The sequence below is a fragment of the Sciurus carolinensis genome, chromosome 4 (genome assembly GCF_902686445.1).
Source record: "Sciurus carolinensis chromosome 4, mSciCar1.2, whole genome shotgun sequence".
NCBI lineage: Eukaryota > Metazoa > Chordata > Mammalia > Rodentia > Sciuridae > Sciurus > Sciurus carolinensis.
This window is the reverse complement of record NC_062216.1, coordinates 124,468,207-124,491,637: the sequence shown is the minus strand read 5'-3', so window position 1 is coordinate 124,491,637 and position 23,431 is coordinate 124,468,207. Positions and strand designations below refer to the sequence as shown.

The 23,431-nt window shown below is 36.5% G+C and overlaps 1 protein-coding gene across 2 annotated transcripts in view; it reads right to left on the bottom strand.

Annotated features, from left to right (window-relative positions):
* Positions 1–23,224, bottom strand: part of Lemd3 (LEM domain containing 3) — a 60,142-nt gene extending 36,918 nt beyond the window's left edge. For both annotated transcript variants that reach the window (XM_047549254.1, XM_047549255.1), the window contains exon 1: positions 21,596–23,224. In XM_047549254.1, the coding sequence (XP_047405210.1) occupies positions 21,596–23,111 (1,516 nt within the window). In that variant the 5' untranslated portion in view covers positions 23,112–23,224. The remainder of the gene's footprint in view (positions 1–21,595) is intronic.
* Positions 23,225–23,431: the final 207 nt, after the last annotated feature.

The window sequence follows — 23,431 nt, the reverse complement described above, 5'->3', positions numbered from 1 at the left end:
TTTCTTAATCTGTTTATGTTGCCCATCTGTTTTTGCACATTGACTACTTTATCCATTAGATACTTTAACTTGTTAATCATAGTTATTTTAAATTCCTAGTCTGATAATTACAACGTCCCTGCCATATGTTGAGTCCGGTTTTGATACCTGCTCTGTCTCTTCAATTGTTTTTTGTTCTGTTTGGTTTTTAGTCTGTCTTGTAATTTTTTCTTGGTAGACAGACATGATGAATTGGGTGAAAGTAGTTGCAGTATATAAACCTAGTAATATGGTGGTAAATTATATTTGGGGGGTAGGAGGGCATTCTATAGTCCTCTGACTACGTCTCAGGTTTTCAGAGCCTGTATTCTGAATTATGAATGTCATCCCCACCCAGCAAGTAGGACCTGATGGCTAGAGTTGGAATTGGACATTTCCCCTCTCCTATGTGGAAGGGTAGAGAAGTATTTCTTTTCTCCCAGATCCTGTAGCCTCTGATAAGACCCCAGCAGATTAGACTCTGGTTAACTAACTTTTCCTGAGATCAGATTTTAAGAACAGAAATGACTAGCATATTTTAAAATTGCCTCTTGTCCCCACCCCATAGAATTATATGGGGATACTTCTCTGACAGCCAATGTGAGAACCTGGAAAAGCTCTTGGAGGTAGAACTCACAGAAACGTGGGGCCACCTGTGTGATTGTATCCTACTGGAATATACCTCCTGAGTTGTCAGCACTTTGTTAATTACAATTCAGGTTTCCTTGTCCTGGCACTGGTTCCCCAAGAGGTAGCTGCTCAGAAGTAACTAGTTGTGTGTTTTTCTTCAGTTAAGTAGTGATTCTTTATTTGCCACTTGGGCTCTCCATTTATGCCAGTAGCAGTTTGCCCTATAACCTCTCTTTTCTTGGGGTCTGAGAGGAGTTGCTGATTGTTTACCTTGTTCAACTCTTACTGCCAGGACTGAATAGCAGCTTCAAGGCTTCTTACACGCCAGGGTGGAAACTCAGACCTCTGATGATATTTTAGCACTACCAACAAATATTTCTTGTTTTTAAAAAATACATTTTAATACTAAAGCATATGTTTTTATATATTTATATTTCCTCCCTTAACTTTATTATGAACAGCTTTAGAAACCTGAAAGAATTGTGCTGTCATTGCACATCATTGATGAAAATGTAAATTAGTACTGCCATTATGAAAAACAGTATGGAGGTTCCTCAAAAAATTTAAAGCAGAACTACCATTAGGAAACCCCTATTGGACACACAGAGGAAATGCTTTCATGTGTGGAAGAGACTGCAAGACCATGTTTATTGCAGCATAATTCACAATAGCCAAGAATGGAAACAATCTAAGTGTCCATTAGCTGATGGGTGGACCAAGAAAAATGTGGTACAAATACTTAATGCAATACTACTGAGCCATAGAAAAGGATGAAATCCTGTCACTGTGACAACATGAATGGAACTAAAGATCATTACTGTCAAGTGAAATAAGCCAGGCATATGATTTTACTCATAAGTGGAATATAAAAATGTTGATTTCATAGAGATTGCAAGCAGACTGGCAGTTACCTGAGGTTGGGGAGAGAGGGTAGAGAGAGACGGGGTAAGGTTATTTAAAGGGTACTAGTTTACCATGAGACAGGAGTGAGAAGTTTTGGAGTCCTTTTGCACAGTAGGGCAACAATACATAATGATAGTGTGCTACATATTTCAAAAAGCTGTAATAAAGGATTTTGAATGTTTTCACTAAAAATAATAAAAGGTTGGGAAAAGAGATGTTTTTATACTGATTTAAGCACTATATAAGGAATTCAAATATCAAAACATCACATGGTACCCCATAAATACGTACATTTCATGCTCTTATGTATCAGTTTAAAAAATTTAGAACTCTGATAAAAGAACTCATAAGAATTAAATAAAACAAGAGATATTTCATGTCTATGGATAGGAAGACTCACTATCATCAAGGTATTAGTTCTTCCCACCTTCTTCTACAGATTCAATTGAATACCAATGTCAAAATCACAGCAAGTGGGGCTGGGGCTATAGTTCAGTGGCAGAGCGCTTCCCTGGCATGTGTGAGGCCCTGGATTCAATCCTCAGCACCACATATACATAAATTAAATAAAGATCCATTGACAACTAAAAAAATATTTTAAAAAAATCACAGCAAGCTATTTTGCAGATATCATCAAACTGATTCTACACATTATATGGAAAGGCAATAAACCCAAAATAGTCAATAAAATATTGACGAACAAAGGTAGAGGGTTACAGCACCCAACTTCAAAATTTACTTTAAAGCTACAGTAATCAAGGTTGTGTGGTACTGGTGAAAGAATGGATAAAGAGACCAATGGAACAGAAAAGAGAGGCCAGAAATAGACCCACACAAATAGAGACAACTGATTTTGAAAAAGGAGCAAAGGCAATCTTTGACAAATGTTTGGGAAAAAAGCAGACATTCACATGCAAAAAATGAACCTACAGCCAGGCACAGTGGCAAACACCTGCAATCCCAACAACTCAGGAGGCAGAGGCAGGAGGATCGAAAGTTCAAAGCCAGCCTCAGCAACTTAGTGAGGCCCTAAGCAACTTTAGCAAGACCCTGTCTCAAAGTAAAAAAATAAGAAGGGTTGGAAATGTGGTTCAATGGTTAAGCGTCCCTGGTTTCCATCCCTGGTACCATTTAAAGAAAGAAAGAAAAAAAAAAAAAAAGGAACCTACAGTCCTATGCCCTTCATAAAAATCAACTGAAAGGATCACAGACCTAAACGTAAAACATGAAACTATAAAACTTCTAGGAGATAAGAGAAAATCTAGATGGTCCAGGGACTAGTAATGACTTTTTAGCTATAACACCAAAGGTATGAAAGAACTGATAAGCTGGACTACATTCAAATTTAGAATTTCCACTCTGCAAAAGACACTGTCAAGAGAATCAAAAGAGAAACCACAGACTGTCACAAAGTATTTGCAAAATATATCTGGTAAAGCATTGTTATCCAAAATACACAAAGAATTCTTAAAACTCAATAATAAGAAAACAAACAATATTTTAAAAATGGGTCAAAGAATTCAACAGACAATTTACCAAAGAAGGTGTACAGAGAAGACACTCAAGTCATCAGGGAAATGCAAATAAAAACAAGAAGATACCACTACATACATATTAGAATAGCCAAAATCCAGAACACTGACATTATCAAATGCTGGCAAGGCCATTGAACAGCAGGAGCTTTCCTTCAGTGCTTGTGGGAATGCAAAATGGCACATCCATTTTGGAAGAAAGTTTGGTATTTTCTCATAAAAGTAAACATGCTCTCCCCATACAATCCAATAATCATGCTCATTGGTATTTACCCTCAGAAGGTGAAAACTCTGGTCCACACAAACACCTGCACATGGATGTCAACAGTTGCTTTATTCAGAATTATTCAAACTTAGAGGCAACCAAGATGTGTTTCGATAGGTGAATAATAAACAAACTGTGGTAGATTTAGACAATGGAATATTTATTCAGCACTGAAAAGCAAATGGGCTAACAAGTCATTAAAAAAAAAAAAAGGAAGAAGCTTAAATGAATGCTACTAAGTGAAAGAAGGCAGTCTAAAAAGAGTACATACTATCTGATTTATCGTAATAAAAAGGCTTTTTTTTTTTAAACTAAGGTCTAGCTAGTCTTATTTTTTAAAATTCACAAAATTTACATTACAAATAGGAGCGTAAAATTCTTTGTACTAAAATAACTAAGAAACCACACATTGGAAAACAGTCAAAATACATCATTTTGTCTAGTAGTTTTAAAAGTAAATGTCCACAAATATTAATTAACTAGTTTCTAAAGAGCTTACTAACCTATTGAGCTGAAGGTTAATTCACCCATCAATGATTTTATAAAACTAGTTTCACTTCTCTGAATAAAATATGATTCAATTAGGAAGATAGATCACTAGCAAATGGAAAGAATATCAAAATACTACTGAGTCTGTTTCTTCCGAAAATGAACTCTGATATCCTATAACATCCACAATTAAAAAATATTTTTCATAGGATTTATTAGTTCTTAAATTTGACTAGTAACTAAAATTGAAGAGCCCATGCCAAAAAAAAAAAAGTTTACTCTGAGAGAAGACTTTCAGACTTCAAGAAAATATCAACAATTTAAAATAAAATATAAAATTAATAATAAATTCCCTACCCCCTGAGCCTTCACACAAAGACAAATCTCAGTGGTTCAAAACTCCAAAGGAAAGAATCAGACAACTATCTCCATCTAATTTTGCCAAAGATATACCTGAAGTTCACCCAAATGCTGAAAAGAAAAACAGGAGAAAGAACATATTCAAATAAAGACAAAGCAGCATGTCTACTTACCATACTGCTCAAAGTCCAAAACTTTTAAGTGTTCTGCTTTTCAGTAACTTTAAACAGATTTCTTGAAAATTATTTTTGTACATTTGGCAGTTAAATTATATTACTGCATAGTGACAAGTGAATAGAAATAAAAGCAAGACAACCCACAAAGGTTAGATACAAACCTATAAATAATACCAGGCATCTGTGCAACAGCAAACTTGGCACTCAGAGGAGTTTATGCTAATGAAATACTGTAATTTATTAAACATGATGACAGTTCACTGTTCTGAGAGATTTTATACATTAACTGTTACACACTAGAAACTCTAACACTTTCTCAGGGTTTACATTACAAGATTACAAGTGAAACTTGCATTATAACAAGGTCTGTTGTGAAAGAACAAAGCTAAATGAGAATCTAGAAACCCAAAAGGGATCTGGGATACATTGTACAGCCTATCTTCAGTGCAATGCAATAAACCAACAAAATTTCCCATACTATTTTATATACAGTAGGTACCTAACTTAGTAACTGCTATGGTTTGAATGTGTCCCCCAAGTTAAGGTGCTAGAAACTTAAACCCCAATATAACAGTGTTGAAAGATGCAATATTTAGGAGATGATTAGGTCATGAAGGCTCTACATTATCATACAGAAGTGAATGCATTATCATGAGAGAGGGTTTGTTATAAAAGCAAGTTAACTTTTTCCATGGCAAAAGGTAGAAAAACAAGAAAGAACACACATGATACACCAAGAAGGCCCTCCAGATGCATGCCCCTCAATCTTGGACTTCCTAGCCTTCAAAACGATAAATAAATAAATCTGTTCTTTATGTATTACTCAGTTTCAAGTGTTCTGTTATAGCAGCTCAGGAGACTAAGACAACAGTAAATTACAATAAATATGTTTGAAATCTTAAATGACTATCACCAGTTTAATTTTGTGTTGCACATAGACAATATGCAAATAAGAAAACTAGATAGTCTGCTGAGGAAGAGATTTAATTAGGACTGAAAAAATTAATGGCAGTTTTCATTTCACTCATCATACAAAAGTAAGGAGCAGTTTTGATAAAATGGAAAAGGGCATAGAATGTCTAGACAAAGCACAGAGGTTGACCAAAATGAACATCTGAACTAAATTTGAAGCTAAAAAATTTCCATCGAGAAATGTGCTTAAAAGTCACATCTATCCTGACTTTAGCTCTAGAAGAGAGCAGACACAGATGAAAAGTCACTTAGGAAACAGAGACATTTATATATGTCATCATTAAATGAAAAACAAAACCACGGGATAAAACAACAATTCAAGCAGTTATGACATGTGGTAAACTAGGCTAAATAAGACTTTTAGTTGGTTATATAGAACCTTGGGAGTATAGAACTATATGCTTCTATATAAACACGATGGACAGAATGCACAGCATACAATAGAATCATATCAGATTCTCATCTAACATCTTCTAATTTCTACAACATCTACTTGTATCAGAGTGGGAGAACACAAATGAGTATTATGTGGACAAATGCTACAAAAAGTGATACATGCAATTCCTCATTCATTCTACTCAGTGAACAAACAAGGAAGTCATTAGGCTCAGCTTGTCTCTGTAAGCAGAGCCCCAATGTAAGTAAACCAAAATCCAATTCAATGTAAGCAGTAAAATGAAACATAAATTTAACCAATTAGAAACTGCCAACTATCCTCTAATTAGAGTCCACATAAACCAAAGGGAATTTCTCTTCCACATTCAGCCTATAAAAGCTCACTGTCTACGGTACTGTGGAATAGAGCTCTGAATCTCTCCTGGTTCTGATGCCCAATTCATGAATTCTTATTTGCTTAAATAAACTGTTGATTTGTCAAAAGTTTTATGTTCCTTTAATACTATACTAAGTATGATTTTAATGTTTAAAGATAAATAATAGTCCCTAATGCTTCATTAAGTATTTTTTTTAAATCTAATCTTACACTGAAGAAAAAACAAATGTCCTTTTTGAAAGACCATATGGCAGCCTCCATGCATTCTCAATGGCATTTTTTAACATGTTTAATTTTTGCTTCATGCTCTTTCAAAACTTAACTTTATGCAACCAGTATATACCAGAACTTGAAATTTGAACTCATCAGGAACAAAACAGTTTTCTAAACCAAGTCAGTATGACCGAACAATGAGTACTCCTTTAAGTAAACAGGCATTTTAAAAATTTGGATTAGGATGAATTTCAAGCTTATCTCCCTATATAATGTCTGCTATGGTCTGGATAAGTTTCCTCAAAAGGTTCACGTGTTAGAAGACTTGGTTCTCAGCCTATGGTCCTATTGAGAGGTAGGGGAACCTTTAAGAGGTAGGTCCTTGTGAGAGGTCTTCCAGTCACTAGGAACATGCCCTTGAAGGGAATATTGGGGCCCTAGTCCATTTCTCTGACTCCCCTTCACATTCTGGCCATGAAGTAAATGGTTTTGCTTCACCACAAGCTCCCTGTCATACTGTGCTCTCACCACAGACCCAAATCAACAGGGTCAACCAATCAAGAACTGAACCTTCTAAAATTGTGAGATGAAATAATCCTCTTCTTAGTTGATTTATCTCAAGTATTTGTTACAATAATGAATGGAAAACTAACACATTCTCTATTTGTTTAATTCTGTTCAACAAATATTTTTTGAATAGTCAAAATCAAGGTATTAGGGGACACAAAAATAAAAAGTCATAGAACCTTTCCTAGTGTAACTGACAATGGAGTGAATGATTCTCACTACTTAGGGAAGGCACAGATCCTTTTGGGAACTGAATCAAATATATGGACCCTCTCCTCCCTAAATGTGTGTAATACACACACACACACACACACACACACACACACACACGTATTTATTTATTTATTTTAAACTTTTCAAGCATTTCAAGGAGTTACTAAAGTCCTTATATTTGCTTCATTAAGATTCATGGATCACTGTTTAAGAACTCCTGGTCTAGCAGAATATCAGACTTTTTTTTTTAAACAACTCTAAAAGAAATTTTAAAAAATTCATGAGAAGACATAAAATCATGTAGGTAATAGTTTAAGTTCAAATATCCTATAGTGAGAGTCATAGTATCTGTACTCAACTCTTGGTTCTGCCACTTACTAACTCTGGACAAGTTTCTTAACCTCTCTAATCCTCCCTCCTTTCCTCATCTAAAGATGGAAACAGTAATACCTGGCTCTTAGGGTTTTAAGAATTAAATAATGCAAGCAAAACTTTTACAGTACAGAGACAGAGGTACTTGCAAATACATAGACCTAGAGTCCTTTGAACTTAATTCGCTCAAGCTTTTCTGGTTTGTTTATATGCATCCTCACAGTAAACACTCAATCTCTTAAAACTGTCCTTATGACCAAAAGAGCCCAACTAAAGCATTATATACTCCCACATTCCATTGTGAAAGCTAAAGATTTCCAAAACTCCTTTAAACCCTAAGATAATCTTAGGTGGCAAAAAAGTTGATTTTAAGTGTAACTGCTTTTATTCATTCAGAACCAGGATTTATTAGCAAAAACAGATAATAAAGAAAAGCATAGCAACAGCTATGGTACAGATGACTATGGAAGAATGTATGTAAAAGACCTTGTAAATTAAAGTGCAAAATAAATTATATTCACATTATGTCTTCTTTAGTTAGCAGAAGGACTTGCCAGAATTTCTTCTACTTTAAGTAGTTTTTCTCTCAAATTATACACCCTACTATAGCCTACTTAATCTTTTTTTAAATTCCAAATACATTCAACATGCTTATATATTTCCAATACTTGTACCATAGTTCTTTATCACTAGGCAGATATGAATGAACCTTAGCATCTTTAATCTCTACAGAAATTATTAACCAAAAAGAATTTTAAAGGTAGGGTGAATTTGCAAGAGAAAAAATAAAGAAAAGCAATCTCTACCAACCCAACAGAATGTTGTACCCCTATTTTTTAAAAAATGCATGTGGACTGATTTTGTCCAAAATAAAATTCAAACAAGACACTAAATTGCCTTTACTTCTCTCATTTTCCAAATCAAAATACAAAATTTGTTTAAAGGTACTAAACATTTTCAAAATAACTGGGAAATACTTTACCCTGTTTTCCTTCTTGGATAAGATAACACTGATATAATTTATAAATGTTTGTATTAACTTCAATCTAGTACAATTTTTAAAATTTAAAAATCTCTGGAGCAACAAATATTATCTCCAACTTTAGTGACTTATAATCTTAGGCAAGTTACCCTAAGACTCTAGTTTAACCTAACATATTGGGGATGTTCATGATTATACACAAGAACATGAAAGATGGAGGATTAATAAATCTTTTCTTTTTCCTCTTTTCCCAATCTTAGCTTGAAATTAAAAAACAATACTCAGTTTACAAAGTAACAGCATATATTGCTACTCCACCCACTAGAAGTTGACTTTTCCCCATTCTTGTCACAGTCATGTGCCAAACCCAAAAGGCCATCTCTCCTCTACATCTAGATTGAAGAACTATAGAAAGCTGCCTACAATGGGAAGTGGTAAAGCAAACAAAAGAACATTCTCAATACGGAATATGAGTACTTAGGGGGTACCACTTTCACTTTACGCTAAGAAGCAATGGGTGCCTTAAAATAAGGAGTAATAAGGTCATAAGTCACAAGTCATCATACTGAATCAAAAACAGTAAATCTCACTCATCTACCTGCCCTATCACTGTGGTCATGTTGTAAAACCGAATACAAGGCCAAGGGTTTTATGATTATATCTAGTTGTGAATCCTGCCCTATTACAGAACACCTGCTTAACAAATAATAACTCTACACCTCCTTATTTGCATCTATAAAATTATAATAATAAAACATCTATTATTAGGCTGGGGTTGTGGCTCAGTGGTAAAGCACTCACCTAGCATGTGTGAGGCACTAGGTTCGACTCTCAGCACCACATATAAAGGTCTATCAACAACTAAAAAAAAATATTTAAAAAATCCAACTATTATTAGAAATATTAGTTGAAAAAATGTAGAAAACATCATGCATGGCATATTGTAATCATTCAAAACTTAATAGTCATTAGAATTCATTAAGCCAACAATGTAACTCCTTAACTGAAGCAGTCTAGGTATGCACTTTTGAACAGGAAGCCACCAACCACACATGGCTATTGTGAGCACTTAAAACATGACTATTATGAACTGAATTATACTGTGAGTATATAAAATACACACTGGATTCTGAAGCCTTAGTACAAAAGAACATATGTCATCAACATTTATATTGGTTTATGTCAAAATTATATTCTGGTTATAGTGAATTAAATATAATCTGTTATTAATATTGATTTCACCTTTTAGTTTTCATGTGGCTACTAGAAAAATTAAAATTACATGTGTGACTTATACTATATTTCTACTGAACAGTTCTGCTCTAAACAAATCACATCATTGATAAAGTTTCAAATGCAAAATGGGGTGAAAATTTCATTATGTACTTCATATGAATTATCTAGAAGACTGAAGATCCTAATACATTTTAAATTCCTTCTCATTTAAGTAGTATAATTTTAATATACTATTTTTAAGTACATTTTATTTCACACCTCCTAGTCTCATTTAATCTATTGCCTATTCACAGGGACACACCTCATCCTCCCACTTCCATAATAGTACTCATACTATCCTACAAATCAGCTGAAGAACAGCATGTGAAAAGTCATCCTTCTCTACCAACTATATGCACTGTCTGCTCCTCAGATAACATTAACAGTAGCTTACTCTAAGACCCATTCATTTCCTAAAGAAATGTTTTTCTGCCTCAAGTTTAGTGCTATGTTTTGAATTAAAGACACATATCACATCTCTGACTTTCCTACCAGCAAATATATCTTATGATGGTCGGCAAGGTTAAAGTCTAGTTTCAAGTTTTGTTTCATCACCTGTTACATTAGTATAGTTAGAAAAAACATTTTTTTCAGTCCTAGAAATAAGACACTAATCAATGTGAAATAATAACTCTCTTTTTATCTGCTCAGTGTGAGAGAAAGGTTTAAAAATACTAAGAACTATAAATTTAACCAACTCTTTTATGACTTATTAACATTACTGATAAGGCATGGCACAGTGTTGAACATGTATTGCTTAAACTACATTACTATAGCTGGAAAATCCTAATTCAACCAAATTAAAATATTCAGTTTATATTATTTCAAATTTCTCCAAATCATTTCTATAGACATTATTTCATTAGTTACCTACAAAAAAAACACTGGCTGGAAGTAAAGTTACTTTTACTATGCTCTCATTTGACAGATATAAAAAAGTAAGGCCCACAGGTTGAGTAACTTATTTGCCCAAACAGTAGCTGATAATCAGATAAAGCATAAATAACTACCACTGCTGCTGGTAAGACAGTAGCCTCTTAAGTGAGATGATGAATTCAAATGCTGGCTCTAACACTTAGCTGTTTAACTCTTAGCTATGGGATCTTGGACAATCCTCTGGTAAACTTATTTAAGTTTCAGTTTTCTCACAGGGATATTATTAGTTATCCTCATGAAAATTCAAATAAATGCTCACACATACAAAGTTTTCAATAAGTGTTTCCTCTTATCAATTAAAGCTTTAGATTCTGCAAGAAAGGACATTTGGAGATAACAAACCATTTTGTCATAAGCATAAGAATACTTCCAGAACATTTGGAACCATAGTCATAAATGTTCAGATTTATAACATTTTCAACTATGGCAAATTCATTCTTCATATCTCTTCCTTTTAAAAACTTACAGCCAGTGGCTCAATTGTCGCTGCCCGGGCGAGATAAAGTTGTACTATGAGGAGGAGGTGATCAGTCAGCACTTGCCAGTCTTGGGGCTGAGGAACCTAGGCAAGAGTGTCCAGCAGTATTGAGCTTTTGTCAGCAGGTGCTCAGGAGTCAGCTGTGGCCCCACATGAGGGGCGAGTTTCCCTGCCTGCCTGCTCATCTCTACCACAAAGGACAAGCATGGAATCCGCTATGAGGCACTATATTGTTTTGTGAAAACAGAATACCTTCATATGTACTACAAATTAAACCAAGCAAACAATTCATCAAAAAAACAATTACTTCTAAAACCTGAATGAAATGAAATTAAAACTGCATGACTTTTAAAGATGGAATTCTTAACTGACAAAACTGTAATACAGAAAATGTGAAAGGAGAATGATCAATACACACTAACACTTAGCACTGGGATTATCCAACTATTTCTTTTGTAGAATATACACTGTGGTCATTTCTACCAGAAGCATAGTCAAATTTGCAGTTATAATTTTTAAAGTTATATTTCACAAGTCATAATATATAAATTTGAAACACTGCTGCATGGTAATCAAATTGCAATTCTGAAGGCTATCTAGTGTATAAATATTTAGGAAGAAAGATATCTGCCCCGCAAAGTAGGAGTGGAGGGACAGTTGTTTGAAAGAATATCACTCCTGTAGTTCTAAAAAGTACATACTCATTTTCAGGTATTACTTGCCCACTGAAGGTGCTCAATAAAAATCTGAGTCAGAGAATGGAAGAAACAAGAAATGCTTCTTCAACCAAATTAAATCAAATAAAAAGGCATTTTGAAATCCCCTGGGAGATCTCATTAGAGGAAATAATTAATAAGGCTGACCATGACCAAGGGTCTAAGCCACAGCCCAGAGGCTAGAAAAAAGAGATATTTTAAAATATCTCCGCTCCTAATTAACTTCAGTTGTAATCTCCATATGTAAGTTTTGAAAATTATATCTGGGTGAATTCCTGCTGGAGAAAAGCTTCCTTTACAAGTATAAAGTGCTTTCAGGCATTAGCCACAGTCAGCAAATCCATATATTTATGTGGGCTTTCTAACTGCAAAACAAAATTAATTTTCTGCTATGTACTAAAATATCCACTTACTCCTAAAGGACTTTTTCTAGTCACATCACATTCAGGGCAAGAGAACAATTAATTGTTCATGCACTTACCACCCAGTTACTTTAGGACAGCTGAATTAAACTCTTACATAGTTTTGCACCCAAGCCTTGTTTCTAAACTTTGGCTTGCCACTCAATATCAACACAGCTACAAAGAATCCAGAAGTCATCTTGCAAAAAACATTTGAAGCAAAAAAATGTAGGAAAGCAGAACAATGAATCAATTACCCAGACAAAAAAAGTGATATAATTTTAAACTATATACCTATAAAAATAAGACATCTGAGATACCTGAAGAGCAACACAGGAGCTTCCATGTGACAGATGTATTTTTCTATTTTCAGACATTATAACTGCTGTCAATATAATTTTTATATTTTTCTAAATTCCTTAGAAATGTGTTTTTAAAATATAAATTTTAACTGTGGAATGTTAAGTAAATAAATATTAAAACCTAAGCATTTTTCCTGGTCAACTCTTTTTGATAGTAATGTGTTAATAAACTATTAATCAAATTGTCTTTTATTATTGTTTTAATGTCACTTGGTTCACTTTAAATCTTAAAAATAAATCCTAAATGTAAGTCAAAACCTAAAGTTATAAGTAAATAATTATTACAATTACCAGTTTTATTGAGCTATGTTCCCAAATTAAATGGCAAAAATTTTAGTATATAAGAAATACAGGGTTACCATTAGCAATAAAATGTTCATAAAGCAGTTACTTCTATTTATCATATACTTCGGAGATTTAGCATAGTTTAAGATGTACTTTTTTAAACTACTTATAAACTAGACTAAATATCTCTTTTCATTGAAGTTACATTTGCTTTTATTTATGTAAGATATTTTTCAAGTAGTAAAGTTAATGTAGAAGAATTAATGAACAAGTAGAGCTAGCTTTAAAATGTCACAATTCTGAGGAATCATGAAAAAATTTTTCTTTTCTTTTTTTTCAGTACTGAGGATTGAACCCAGGAGCACTCTACCACTGAGCTACATCCCCAGTTCTTTTTATTTTTTGAGTCAGGGTCTTGAAAGGTTGCCCAGGCTGGCCTCAAACCTGCAATCCTCCTGCCTCAGTCTCCCATGTCACTGGGGTAACAGGCATGTGCCACCACACCTATGAAAATAATTCTTTAAAGTATCCATTCCTGAAACTGTAGAATGCTTCATTTCCACTAAAACAAATGAATATAAAGGGAAAATACAAAGTTAATTTAAAAGGAGCAAAAAAGGAAAACCCAAATTACTCTATAAAGGTCTTTACCTCTTAAAAACAAACAATGGAAAAAATAGTTTTACAGCAGTAATACAAGCCCAGAGACCACTTTCCCCACCAGTTTTAAAACTGCAGATTTTTAAAAATTAGAAAAAGTAAAATATTGTATTATAGTTTTACATGTATTATAATTTGTACATTATAGCAGATGCCCCTCCCCCATATATCAATGAATTAAAACCTTAAGTAAGGATAAATAGTTCCACACAATTCCTAATTGTTGAATGAATACATATTTGTACTTTCTTTTCACAGACTATTCCTGGTACTTCAGGGATTTCAAGCATTAATCTGCTCCCCTCCACACTCTACATATGACATAAATTTCACAATTTTCTGGATAACAATAATCATAGAGAACATATATGAAGTTCTTGTGTATTTAAATGCAATAAAAGACAATCTAGCAGATTGGGTAAGGGCCACTATCTGAATTCAAACCCTGACCCTGGGTAAGTTCCTGAACTTCTCACCATCTGTTTATTTCTAATGTGGAAGAAGTACCTATCTTGAGGATTACACAATTGTTTAACTCACTGTCTGGCACATTAGTTAGCACTACATAAGGGTTAGCTATTGCTGTTATTATTACTGTTTGTCACATAGTTTTCCTTTCATTATTTCATTAATTGTCATTTAACTTTACAGACAAGAATATCGATTCGAGTGGCTAAACAACTTATCTTCAGTTAAAAAAAAAAGTTTAGTTAGTAAGTGAAAGGGCCAGTACCCAAACACAGATTGTCTTTGCCAACATATTTTCAAACTAGGCTCCATGGACATACATGTGGGGATATACACGTTTTCACTCTGATGATTTCTAATTTAAATTAGAGATAATTTCCAAGTGAAAGACATTTGCATAAAGTATACTTCAATTTCTGAAGTCATCGAACTAGCACATGCAAACTTTGTTTCACAGAAATAACTTTAGAGATCTAGAAAAATTTTACAAAGTAGTCAATTTTGAAAAATTTCAAACATAATAATCAGCTTCCATTCTTCAAGAATGAGAGCAACAACTTATTTTTCAAAACTGTTAACCCCACATTACTTGTAGATACCAAGTTCTAGACCTGTTGGCTAATCTTATTACTTATAGTTTATAAAAAATGTTAAATGTCTTGTATTTACAAAATGCCTTGTATCTACACACACACATACACATATTCAAAAAGTAGCTATTCCTTTAGTAAAAAGCACTAGTAATCACATTCAGCATCAGTCTCTCATCTTTACTCTAATTATGTTATCTACAATAATCCACAGGATAATTTCCACTTGAACAACTCAAATAATACACCCCAATAAACTCATTTTCTCTAGACTATCTTTCCCCAAACAAGATCTCTTCCACATCTCTAATTCCTCTCAGTAATATCACCATTCTCTCGCCTCACAGGCTCATGACCACAGAATAGTCCTTATCTCGAGTATAGAGAATTTAGAAGAGATAAAGTAGTCACCATGTTTATTTTTCTTCAACGATTATCTCATTCACAGACCCTCCATCTCCACAATTATGAACTCCTACAGGTTTCACAACTCCAGTGCTTATCACAGTCACTTCATTAACTACACCACCTGTTTATTCTTCTTAAAAGGTCAATTTGATCATGTTGGTTCTGTGCTTTAAACTCTTCCATGGATTCCCATCGCTTAAACTACAGAATAAAGTCCAAACGTGGAATTCAGGAGTTTTGATCATTTAAGACTGGTTTGGCTCACAGTGAATTCTTGGCTTTTGTAAAAGTGTGGCACTCATCACATAATACCCTATATGTTTCTTAACCATTTTCTGTGACTGTTATTAGTGGAGTGGAGACTTACACAGCAATAAATTTATGTTCTACCCATGTACAGAACAGATAAGTAAACTACAGATTTCAATAAAGAGCTGACCAATGGCCCCTCAGAATGCATGAAGAATTAGTTCAAGGACCTCTAGAAGATATCAAAATCTGTAGATGCTTAACTCTTATGCAAAATGGTATAGTACTTGCATATAACCTACATATATCCTCCTACATATTTAAAGTATCTCTAAATTAGGATATATAATACAATGTAAACACAATATAAATAGTTTTAGGAAATAAGGGCAAGAAAAAATTTTGAACATGTTCAGATGTGATTTTTTTTTCCAAATATTGTTGATCTGCAGTTGGTTGAATCCACAAATGAAAAACCTGTTAAGTGGTTAAGGACCACTGTGTTGTGTATCTGACAGGTGATCATTTATTCAACAAGTTATTTACTGAGTAATGAATTTGTGCCAAGGATACTAATGTGACTTTCATCTACTAAGAGAATGCCAGACAATAATACTAAACACTTTTCATACATATCTCACATATTGCTGAAAGCAATCCTCAGGCAGGTTTTATCATCTTCAATTTTAATAAGTGACAATTAAGTTCCTAGTAAAGTCACAGAGCAAATAATAAAAGACAACTGAGAATCAAACTTAAAAACAGTGAAAAGTCTAAACCCTTTTCCACTGTATTATACACCACTCCACCTACAGAAAGATTAATTCAAGTAATTAATCCATCTGGCATGGTGAACTTACATAATTATACACATATAGATGCTGTCAAGGATGCAGAGGATCTCATCTGAGTGCAGAATAATGGGTGAAACTATAGGGAAAGAGGATGGGGAGTCAGAGCTGTCCACAGTCAATGCTTTTAAGAATGAATAGCAGTTGGAGAATAGAAAGAAACAAATTTCCAAAGAAGGCAATAATGTGTGCAAAGGTATAAAAGCACAAAATTCCATGACTTATGCAGTGAATACCAAGTAGTTCAGTTTTCCAGAAAATAAATGTGATGAGAAGGACTAGTACGAAGTGAAGCTAGAAAAGGCAAGCATAGTCAGATCAGAAACGGTTTAGCTAAGGAGTTCAGATTTGGGCCAATAAAAGTAAGTTGCTGAGTGATTTTAAGCAAGAGGATGTGTGCTTTCGAAATATTGCTCTGGCACTGAAAACTGGACTAGAAAAGTTATAGCCTAGCAGCAGTGACATTTGTTAGGCTATTGAAAGGAAGGAGGCTAACCTTAAAGCAGCAAGGACAGAAAGAGACTGATTCAAAAGATACACAGGCTGGGCTGGGGTTGTGGCTCCATGGTGGAGCACTTGCCTGGCATGTGTGAGGCACTAGGTTCAATTCTCAGCAACACATATAAATAAATAAATAAAAGAGGTTCATTGACAACTAAAAAAATTTAAAAAAAAAGAAAAGATATATAGGAAATAGAATTACAGGACTTGGTAACCAGTTAAGCTGAGGGTTGGCAGGAAGGTAAAGGAAAGGAAGGAATCTAGGCAAACCCAGGGTTTCTCTCTTGAGTTCTGAGTGAATGGAAGCACCACTAAAACAAAGTATAGAGAGACAAAAACAAGTTGAAGGTAAGGTATGACTCAGATGGTACCAGTACTTCTGGTATATCCAAAATACAACTAATAAATAAGTCTAGAACTCAGAAATCTAAGATGAAAATACAAAATTAAGAAGAATTACCTAGGAGAGTAGATGAAACTGTCTAGGGAAATATGTACAAAAAGGATAACACCAAAAAGAAAATTCCAGAGACTAAAAAAATATTAAAACAGATGACAATTTGGAGAGTTTGATGAAAAAGGGAGTTGTCAATACAAAGAATGTACCAAAGGGGTGAGGAATGGAAAGTGAGTAATCGATGGCTTGAAGATATAGAGGAATGGTTGGTAAATAAAGTTAAACTAGACAGGGCTCAGTGAATGGCAGGGGAGGAAACAAGCTGAATAGCTTGGTTGAGAAGAGTAGCAGTTACAGAACAGAGTTGAAGAACATATTTAGAATGGCACAGAGTTTAGCCTTTTGACAGGATGAGAAAGGGACCAATGGAGACTGAGATTATATGGAAAAGTAACCCACGACATGAAAAAAGTATTAAAAAAATATAAAAACATGTATGTTGTATAATATGTATAGTACAATGTCACTTAAATTTCAGACTCCTTTCCGTGCTCCTCAAGGTCTTTAAGTCCATTATGATTTGACCAATGTCTAACCACTGGGCTTCATTTAATGCCATTTTTCTCCTGATTCACTATGTCCCACAACACCACCATTCTTTCTCATCCTTCAACATGCAAACTTATCCTTGCTTCAGGGATCTTTTACTTGCTGTTAGTTATACCAGAAAGCCCTTCTCCCTGTGAATGGCTAGATCTTTCAAGTCATTCAGATCTCAATTCTAATGTCACCCTCTTAGAGAGATCTGTATGTATATATTATATGCCTGTTTACCCCAATCCCCCAAAGTTACTAGCATTTCCTGTGTTAACAACTAGTACTACTTGAAATTCTTATTTATTTGTCCATCATCGCCCGCTAGAACATAAGCTCCAGGAGATTTCATCTTCCTCATATCCACCTATTGTTCACCATATATCTCTCCTGCTTAAAATTGGGTTTGGTACAGTTGGCCCTCTGTAGTTAAGTGAAAATCTATACACACATCATTTACACGAAAAAATTAATGAAGTTCTGAAAAGATCGAATATTTGAATTTATTTCTACCAGGAATGAGCATGACACTAGAGGGACATGCTATATTCATTCATTTTTTTGCTTCATCTTTATTCAAATTTTCTACAGAATCATGTCATTTGCAATTAAAGAATAAACTTACAATCATGTAAGCCTAAGACAGTCAATCTATTCTGCTTTCCATTTTCTTTTTATGGGTCATGATTTAATGACCAGTGGGACAAGCAATCTGACTGCAGGTTGATCTTGAGTTGTTTTGGTAAGTAGTACAAAGTTAGAATCTTTAACCTTGGAGTTGGAAAGAACTTAGAGATCATCTAATCCATCCCTATTTTATAGGTATGTAAACCACAACTCAATAATGTAATAAGTAAAAGTAATTTAATTAATAAAAATAGAATGCTGGTAGAAAAATTCAAAAGATCAAATGATTAAGAACTATTTAAAAGACTATTATGTTACACATAATTTAAATAACCAATAAAAGTTTATTAAAACTTACTCTCACATATAATCTACAATTTTCTGATTTAATTATTACTCAAAGAAAATCTATTTCCTCAAGCCCTATTTGATCAGTGAACCCATAATATGACAAAAGATTCAGAATACATACATGTAGAGAGTGAAAAATCATTCACTTTTGAGACTAACACCATTAGCTGACCAGATTGAATTAGTAGGCAATTCTTTCTACCAGGGTACACAGTATGTCAAACGTATCATACGTTTAAGGATTCATCACACTTTGATTCAAATTTCTGCATCAACTTGCACAATGTGTATTTAATGAAGTTAATAAAAACTAAAGTCAAATAGGTAAGAAGTGCACTACTAAATATCATTTACAGAAACAACTACTTCATTACATATATATTCTAATTTCCCGGGAATCAACTAATTTCATCTGAACTTCTGAATACCACCTTATATTTACTTAACTATCTCATTTGGTCCTCACAATGCCATGGACAGCAAAAACTGCTACTCTCACTCAGCCTACAAAAGTGAGGCTCAGGGGGCTAAGGAGCTTGGTCAAGATCATTCACACAAGTTCTAGAACTCCAACCTCCCAATCTCTTAGATTGTTTTTTTTCCATCATCCAAGCTATCCCACATTTACCACTGACTAAATGTAAAACACTTTATGCTCTCCTTTCTTACATATTGATGGAGAAGAGTACCAAAAATCCTAGCATTTCTATCCCATTCTACTTGAAATTTTGGAATACAGCATTTAATCATTCATTCTAGTAGTAAGAAAAAGGATTTAATAAGATAATTCTCATATTAATTGAGAATTATGCTAATCAGTAATATGAAAGGAAATCCTACCATTCAATTATTAATCATAAAAAGGTACTCTCTTATCTAGAAAGCTCCCTACTAACAGCATGCAAAAACAGTGTTAAGAAAAAGGGCTTTACAGTTGGAAAAAATTCTAAAACCAAATCTTAGTCCTACCACTAATCTATCAAACTGAGTACATATCTTAAATCACTTGAGACTCATCTTCCTGGTCCATAAAATGAGGATAACACCACATGCATTCATAAGTTGTCAGGAATAACAAATAATATGTGTAAAGCTATTAGCTCCTAGAAAATGACCAGATCCTCAGCTCAGGAGGTTGAGGTAGGAGGCTCGCAAGTTCAAAGCCAGCCTCAGCAACTTAAACACTATCTCAAAATAAAAAATACAAAGGCTGGGATGTGGCTCAGTGGTTAAGTGCCCCTGGGTTCAATACCTCTTACTCCCCAAAAAAGAAAAATGACCAGATCACACTGTTGCTACAGAAACAGATGCACATAGGTAACACTGATAGGTAGTCGTTTATATGAACTTTACTTGTTTAATTTCCAAAGTGTTCTTATTTTTTTTCCTCCCAAATATTTGCAGTAGGACACAGTACATCACTCTTGCTTCCAGGGAACAAATTAAAGTAAGTGCTGGATTTCACTCTTCTTTCAACCCCTATAATTAAGCAATATTGTAATAATCTATTATTTGACCTTTCTGAAATTGGTTATTATTTAAATCAAAGCTAAAGCTATTTGGGGTCAATTACCTGCATCTTTCACTCTATTTTGAAATAAATATTATAATAAGCCAAATTTATAAATACAAATCATGATGCAGTGAATTCATATTGGGTGAAAAGAGCAGGAAATCTGCCAGGCACTATAGCAGACACCTGTAATCCCAGCAACTCAGGAGGCTGAGGCAGGAGAATCGCCAAATTCAAAGCTAGACTCAGCAATTTAGCAAGGTCCTGTCTCAAAATAATAAAAAATAAAAGGGCTGGGGATGTACTTAGTGGTTGAGCGCCCCTTGATTCAATCCCCAGTACCAAAACAAAAGGGGCATGGGGCAGGAAATCTTTATGGGTAATGGAGAGAATGCCCTAACACTGAGAAACATGTATTCAAAAGTTCATTATACACTACTTTCTTTTAATCTTCACAAATATCATCCTATTTGCATCAGTTTAAAAATTGGGAAAGGGAAACTTTACTCTTACCTACAGGAAGGCTACTGCTCAATTTAAGCCCTTTCCCCTTTTTATAATATCTGCCAAGAATGTTCTCCTGTCTCTACAAGGCAGTCAAGGCAATCTCTTCTGGCTTTGGGTCTCACCTAATAGTACCTCCTCTGATCATCCAGTCTGGAAGTAATGCACACCAATTATTCCATCCTTGAATGGTATTTACATTCTTTCTGTATTTAAGAAGAATGATTTGACTCTTGTTGCCATTTCCTGATTGTTTAGCATAGAGGAAGATGCTGCCTTAATGAATGAATGAACACACCTGCCAACAATCATCAAGCAGGTAAAATAGTAGGGCTTGGAAACCAATCCAAGTAAACCTGACAGTAAGCTCCTTAACGTCCTGCCACTACTCTTTCACAGGTTGAGAGGTGAGTTGCTTTGAGCTAGGAAAACAAGAAATGTGCATTGCTGCTTTTTAAGTATTCATTCTCTAAAGAAATCACAGAACTACCTATACATATACTTCATTCTACAAAATACTTAACCCAAATTTCAAGAGAAAATACACCGCCTTTTAGAATCACAAATGAATTTGAAAAAAAAAAAAGACTGCATTTATGACTTTGCTTGACAATGGTAATACTTCAAAACTCAATGAGTAACTGACATCTGCACAAAGAGTTATTTTAGGCTAAAACAAAATTGAGTCACCCACATTTTACTAACAGGCTCGTAAATATTCTGTTCTTTTAGAAGTTATTTTGAATTTCACAATACAACATGCACAAAAACTTAAAAACAGTCATAAGATATCATACTGATAATGGTAATACCATTCTTAAAGACAGATGACACATGACTTCTGTTTCACTGTTAAGCCACGTTCTTGCAGATAAAAGTCATCTCAAGGAAAATGCTAAGTGCAGCTAAAGCAGACCACTAGCGACGGTCCCTTTGTAACCTTACCCACCGGCTTTAATACTTACTGAGTCCTCCATCCTCGGATACTCCTGTCCCTCTCATTCCTAGATAAGTCAGTCCCAATATTAGGAAAAACAAGCAGGCAGCAGTAAGGAGAAACATTGACAAGTAGTGAGCACTGAAACTCCCTGTTGGGGACACCTCCTCCCGTTTAAACTGCTGGAGAAGTTCCTCTTCTGGTTCTGAAAGCTTCGGTTTGCTGTATGCGTTCTTCAGGTAGGTATGATTGGCGCCAGTATGATTGGCGTGATTGATCCTGAGTGAAGTTGGGGCGGCCACAGCCGGACTGGGAGGGAGGCTGTTGGAATAAATCCTGGGGGAGTCCACATTGAAGGCCCCACCGCCGATGTGATTATTGGTTTTAAGAAGGGAGCCTGTAGACGAATCCAAGGTTGAGTCCATGTCAGGAAGTGGTGGGGGCAGGAGAGGGGCCAGTTTCTTAGCGCTAACACGGTATCTAGGAATGGGGCTGCAGTCCACTTGATCGCACCCTCCTCCCAGCTCGGCCGCCGCCTCTTCGAGGTTTCGGCTCCTGTCTAGACTCCCGGCAGCCGCCGCCCTGTCATTCATCGCGAGTCCTCCCCCTCCCTGAACTGAAGTCTCCAGCCGGCTGCCGGCAGATTTAGCAGTCAGCGGGGAGAGAGACTTACTATGGCTCCGTCTGGGCCGATGCCGGGAAAGGGAGTCGTCCTTTAATACCTGTCTGGTGGGGGCCACGTCGTCGTCCTCCTCTTCCTCGGAGTCCGAATAGTTTTCCCGGCAGCTGTAAGGGAGAAGCCGGCTGCCATTCACGGCTCGGCTCGCCCACAGCGGCTCCTCCGCCTCGGGGTCCCTCTCCTCCCCGTCTTCTCCCTCTTCTTCCTCGTCCTCCGCTGCTCCATCTTTCCCCAACGGGGTCTGCAGCTCCAGGCCCGCCGGCCTCCTGGCCCCCCACCACGAGTGGGGCTTCCGTCGCTCGGCCGAGTTGCTGTTAGTCACCTCGCTGGCGACCAGGGGCGCCGGCGGCGCTTTGAGCCCGCGGTACTGGAGCGCAGCCCGGTCTCTCCTCCCGCCGCCGCCCGCCTGGTCTCGGGGACTGGCCTCCACGTCCGACTCGTCGGAGCTGAAGCCCAGCAGCACTTTGCTGCCAGCCACGGGGGCGGCCGAGGCGCCCCCGGGCCCTCCCAGGGGGCTCTCCGAACCCGAGACCGAGATTCGGCCCAGGCCCCCCGGGGTCCGTAAGTAGGAGAGGTCACCCGAGACCGGCCGGACTCTCATCCCCACGGCCGCCGCCGCCGGAGCGGCGGCGGCGACCGCGGCGGCTGCCGTGTTATTGTTATTACTGTTCCGCGTCTTGCTGCCGCGGCCCCCGGACCGGTGCTGCTGCTGCTCTTCCTCTCGAAGCTTCTTCAGCTTCTTGAGGTAGACCGGGCGGGTGCTTTCCGTCACTGGTCCCGGAGACAGGCCGTAACGACGGAGCTGAGAGAAAAGCTCCTCATCCGAGAGCTGCTGGGGCCCCGAAGCCGCCGCCGCCGCCGCCATTTTCTCTCCAGGGTGTTTTACAAGCTCCGCGCTACCGGAAGTGACGCGCCGCCCTAGACCCTGAACTAGACCGGGCTGCGTCGCCCTCCCAGCGCCACGGGCGCCTCGGCCAATAGGAGGCCCGGGAGGAGCTCACCTGAGCGGGAAAGGGCCACCTGAGCGGCGCGAGCTCCCGCCGCGGAGTGTTTCTCCACTCTCACCTTGAAGTGGCTGCGCAGTCGCCCCCTCTGTCTGGCTCCCTTTCCTGCTGTTCTCAGCGCTGGCCTTCCAAGTGCTGTCCCCGTGAGCTGTCTCTTACCAAACCGCTCCTTGACCTTTTC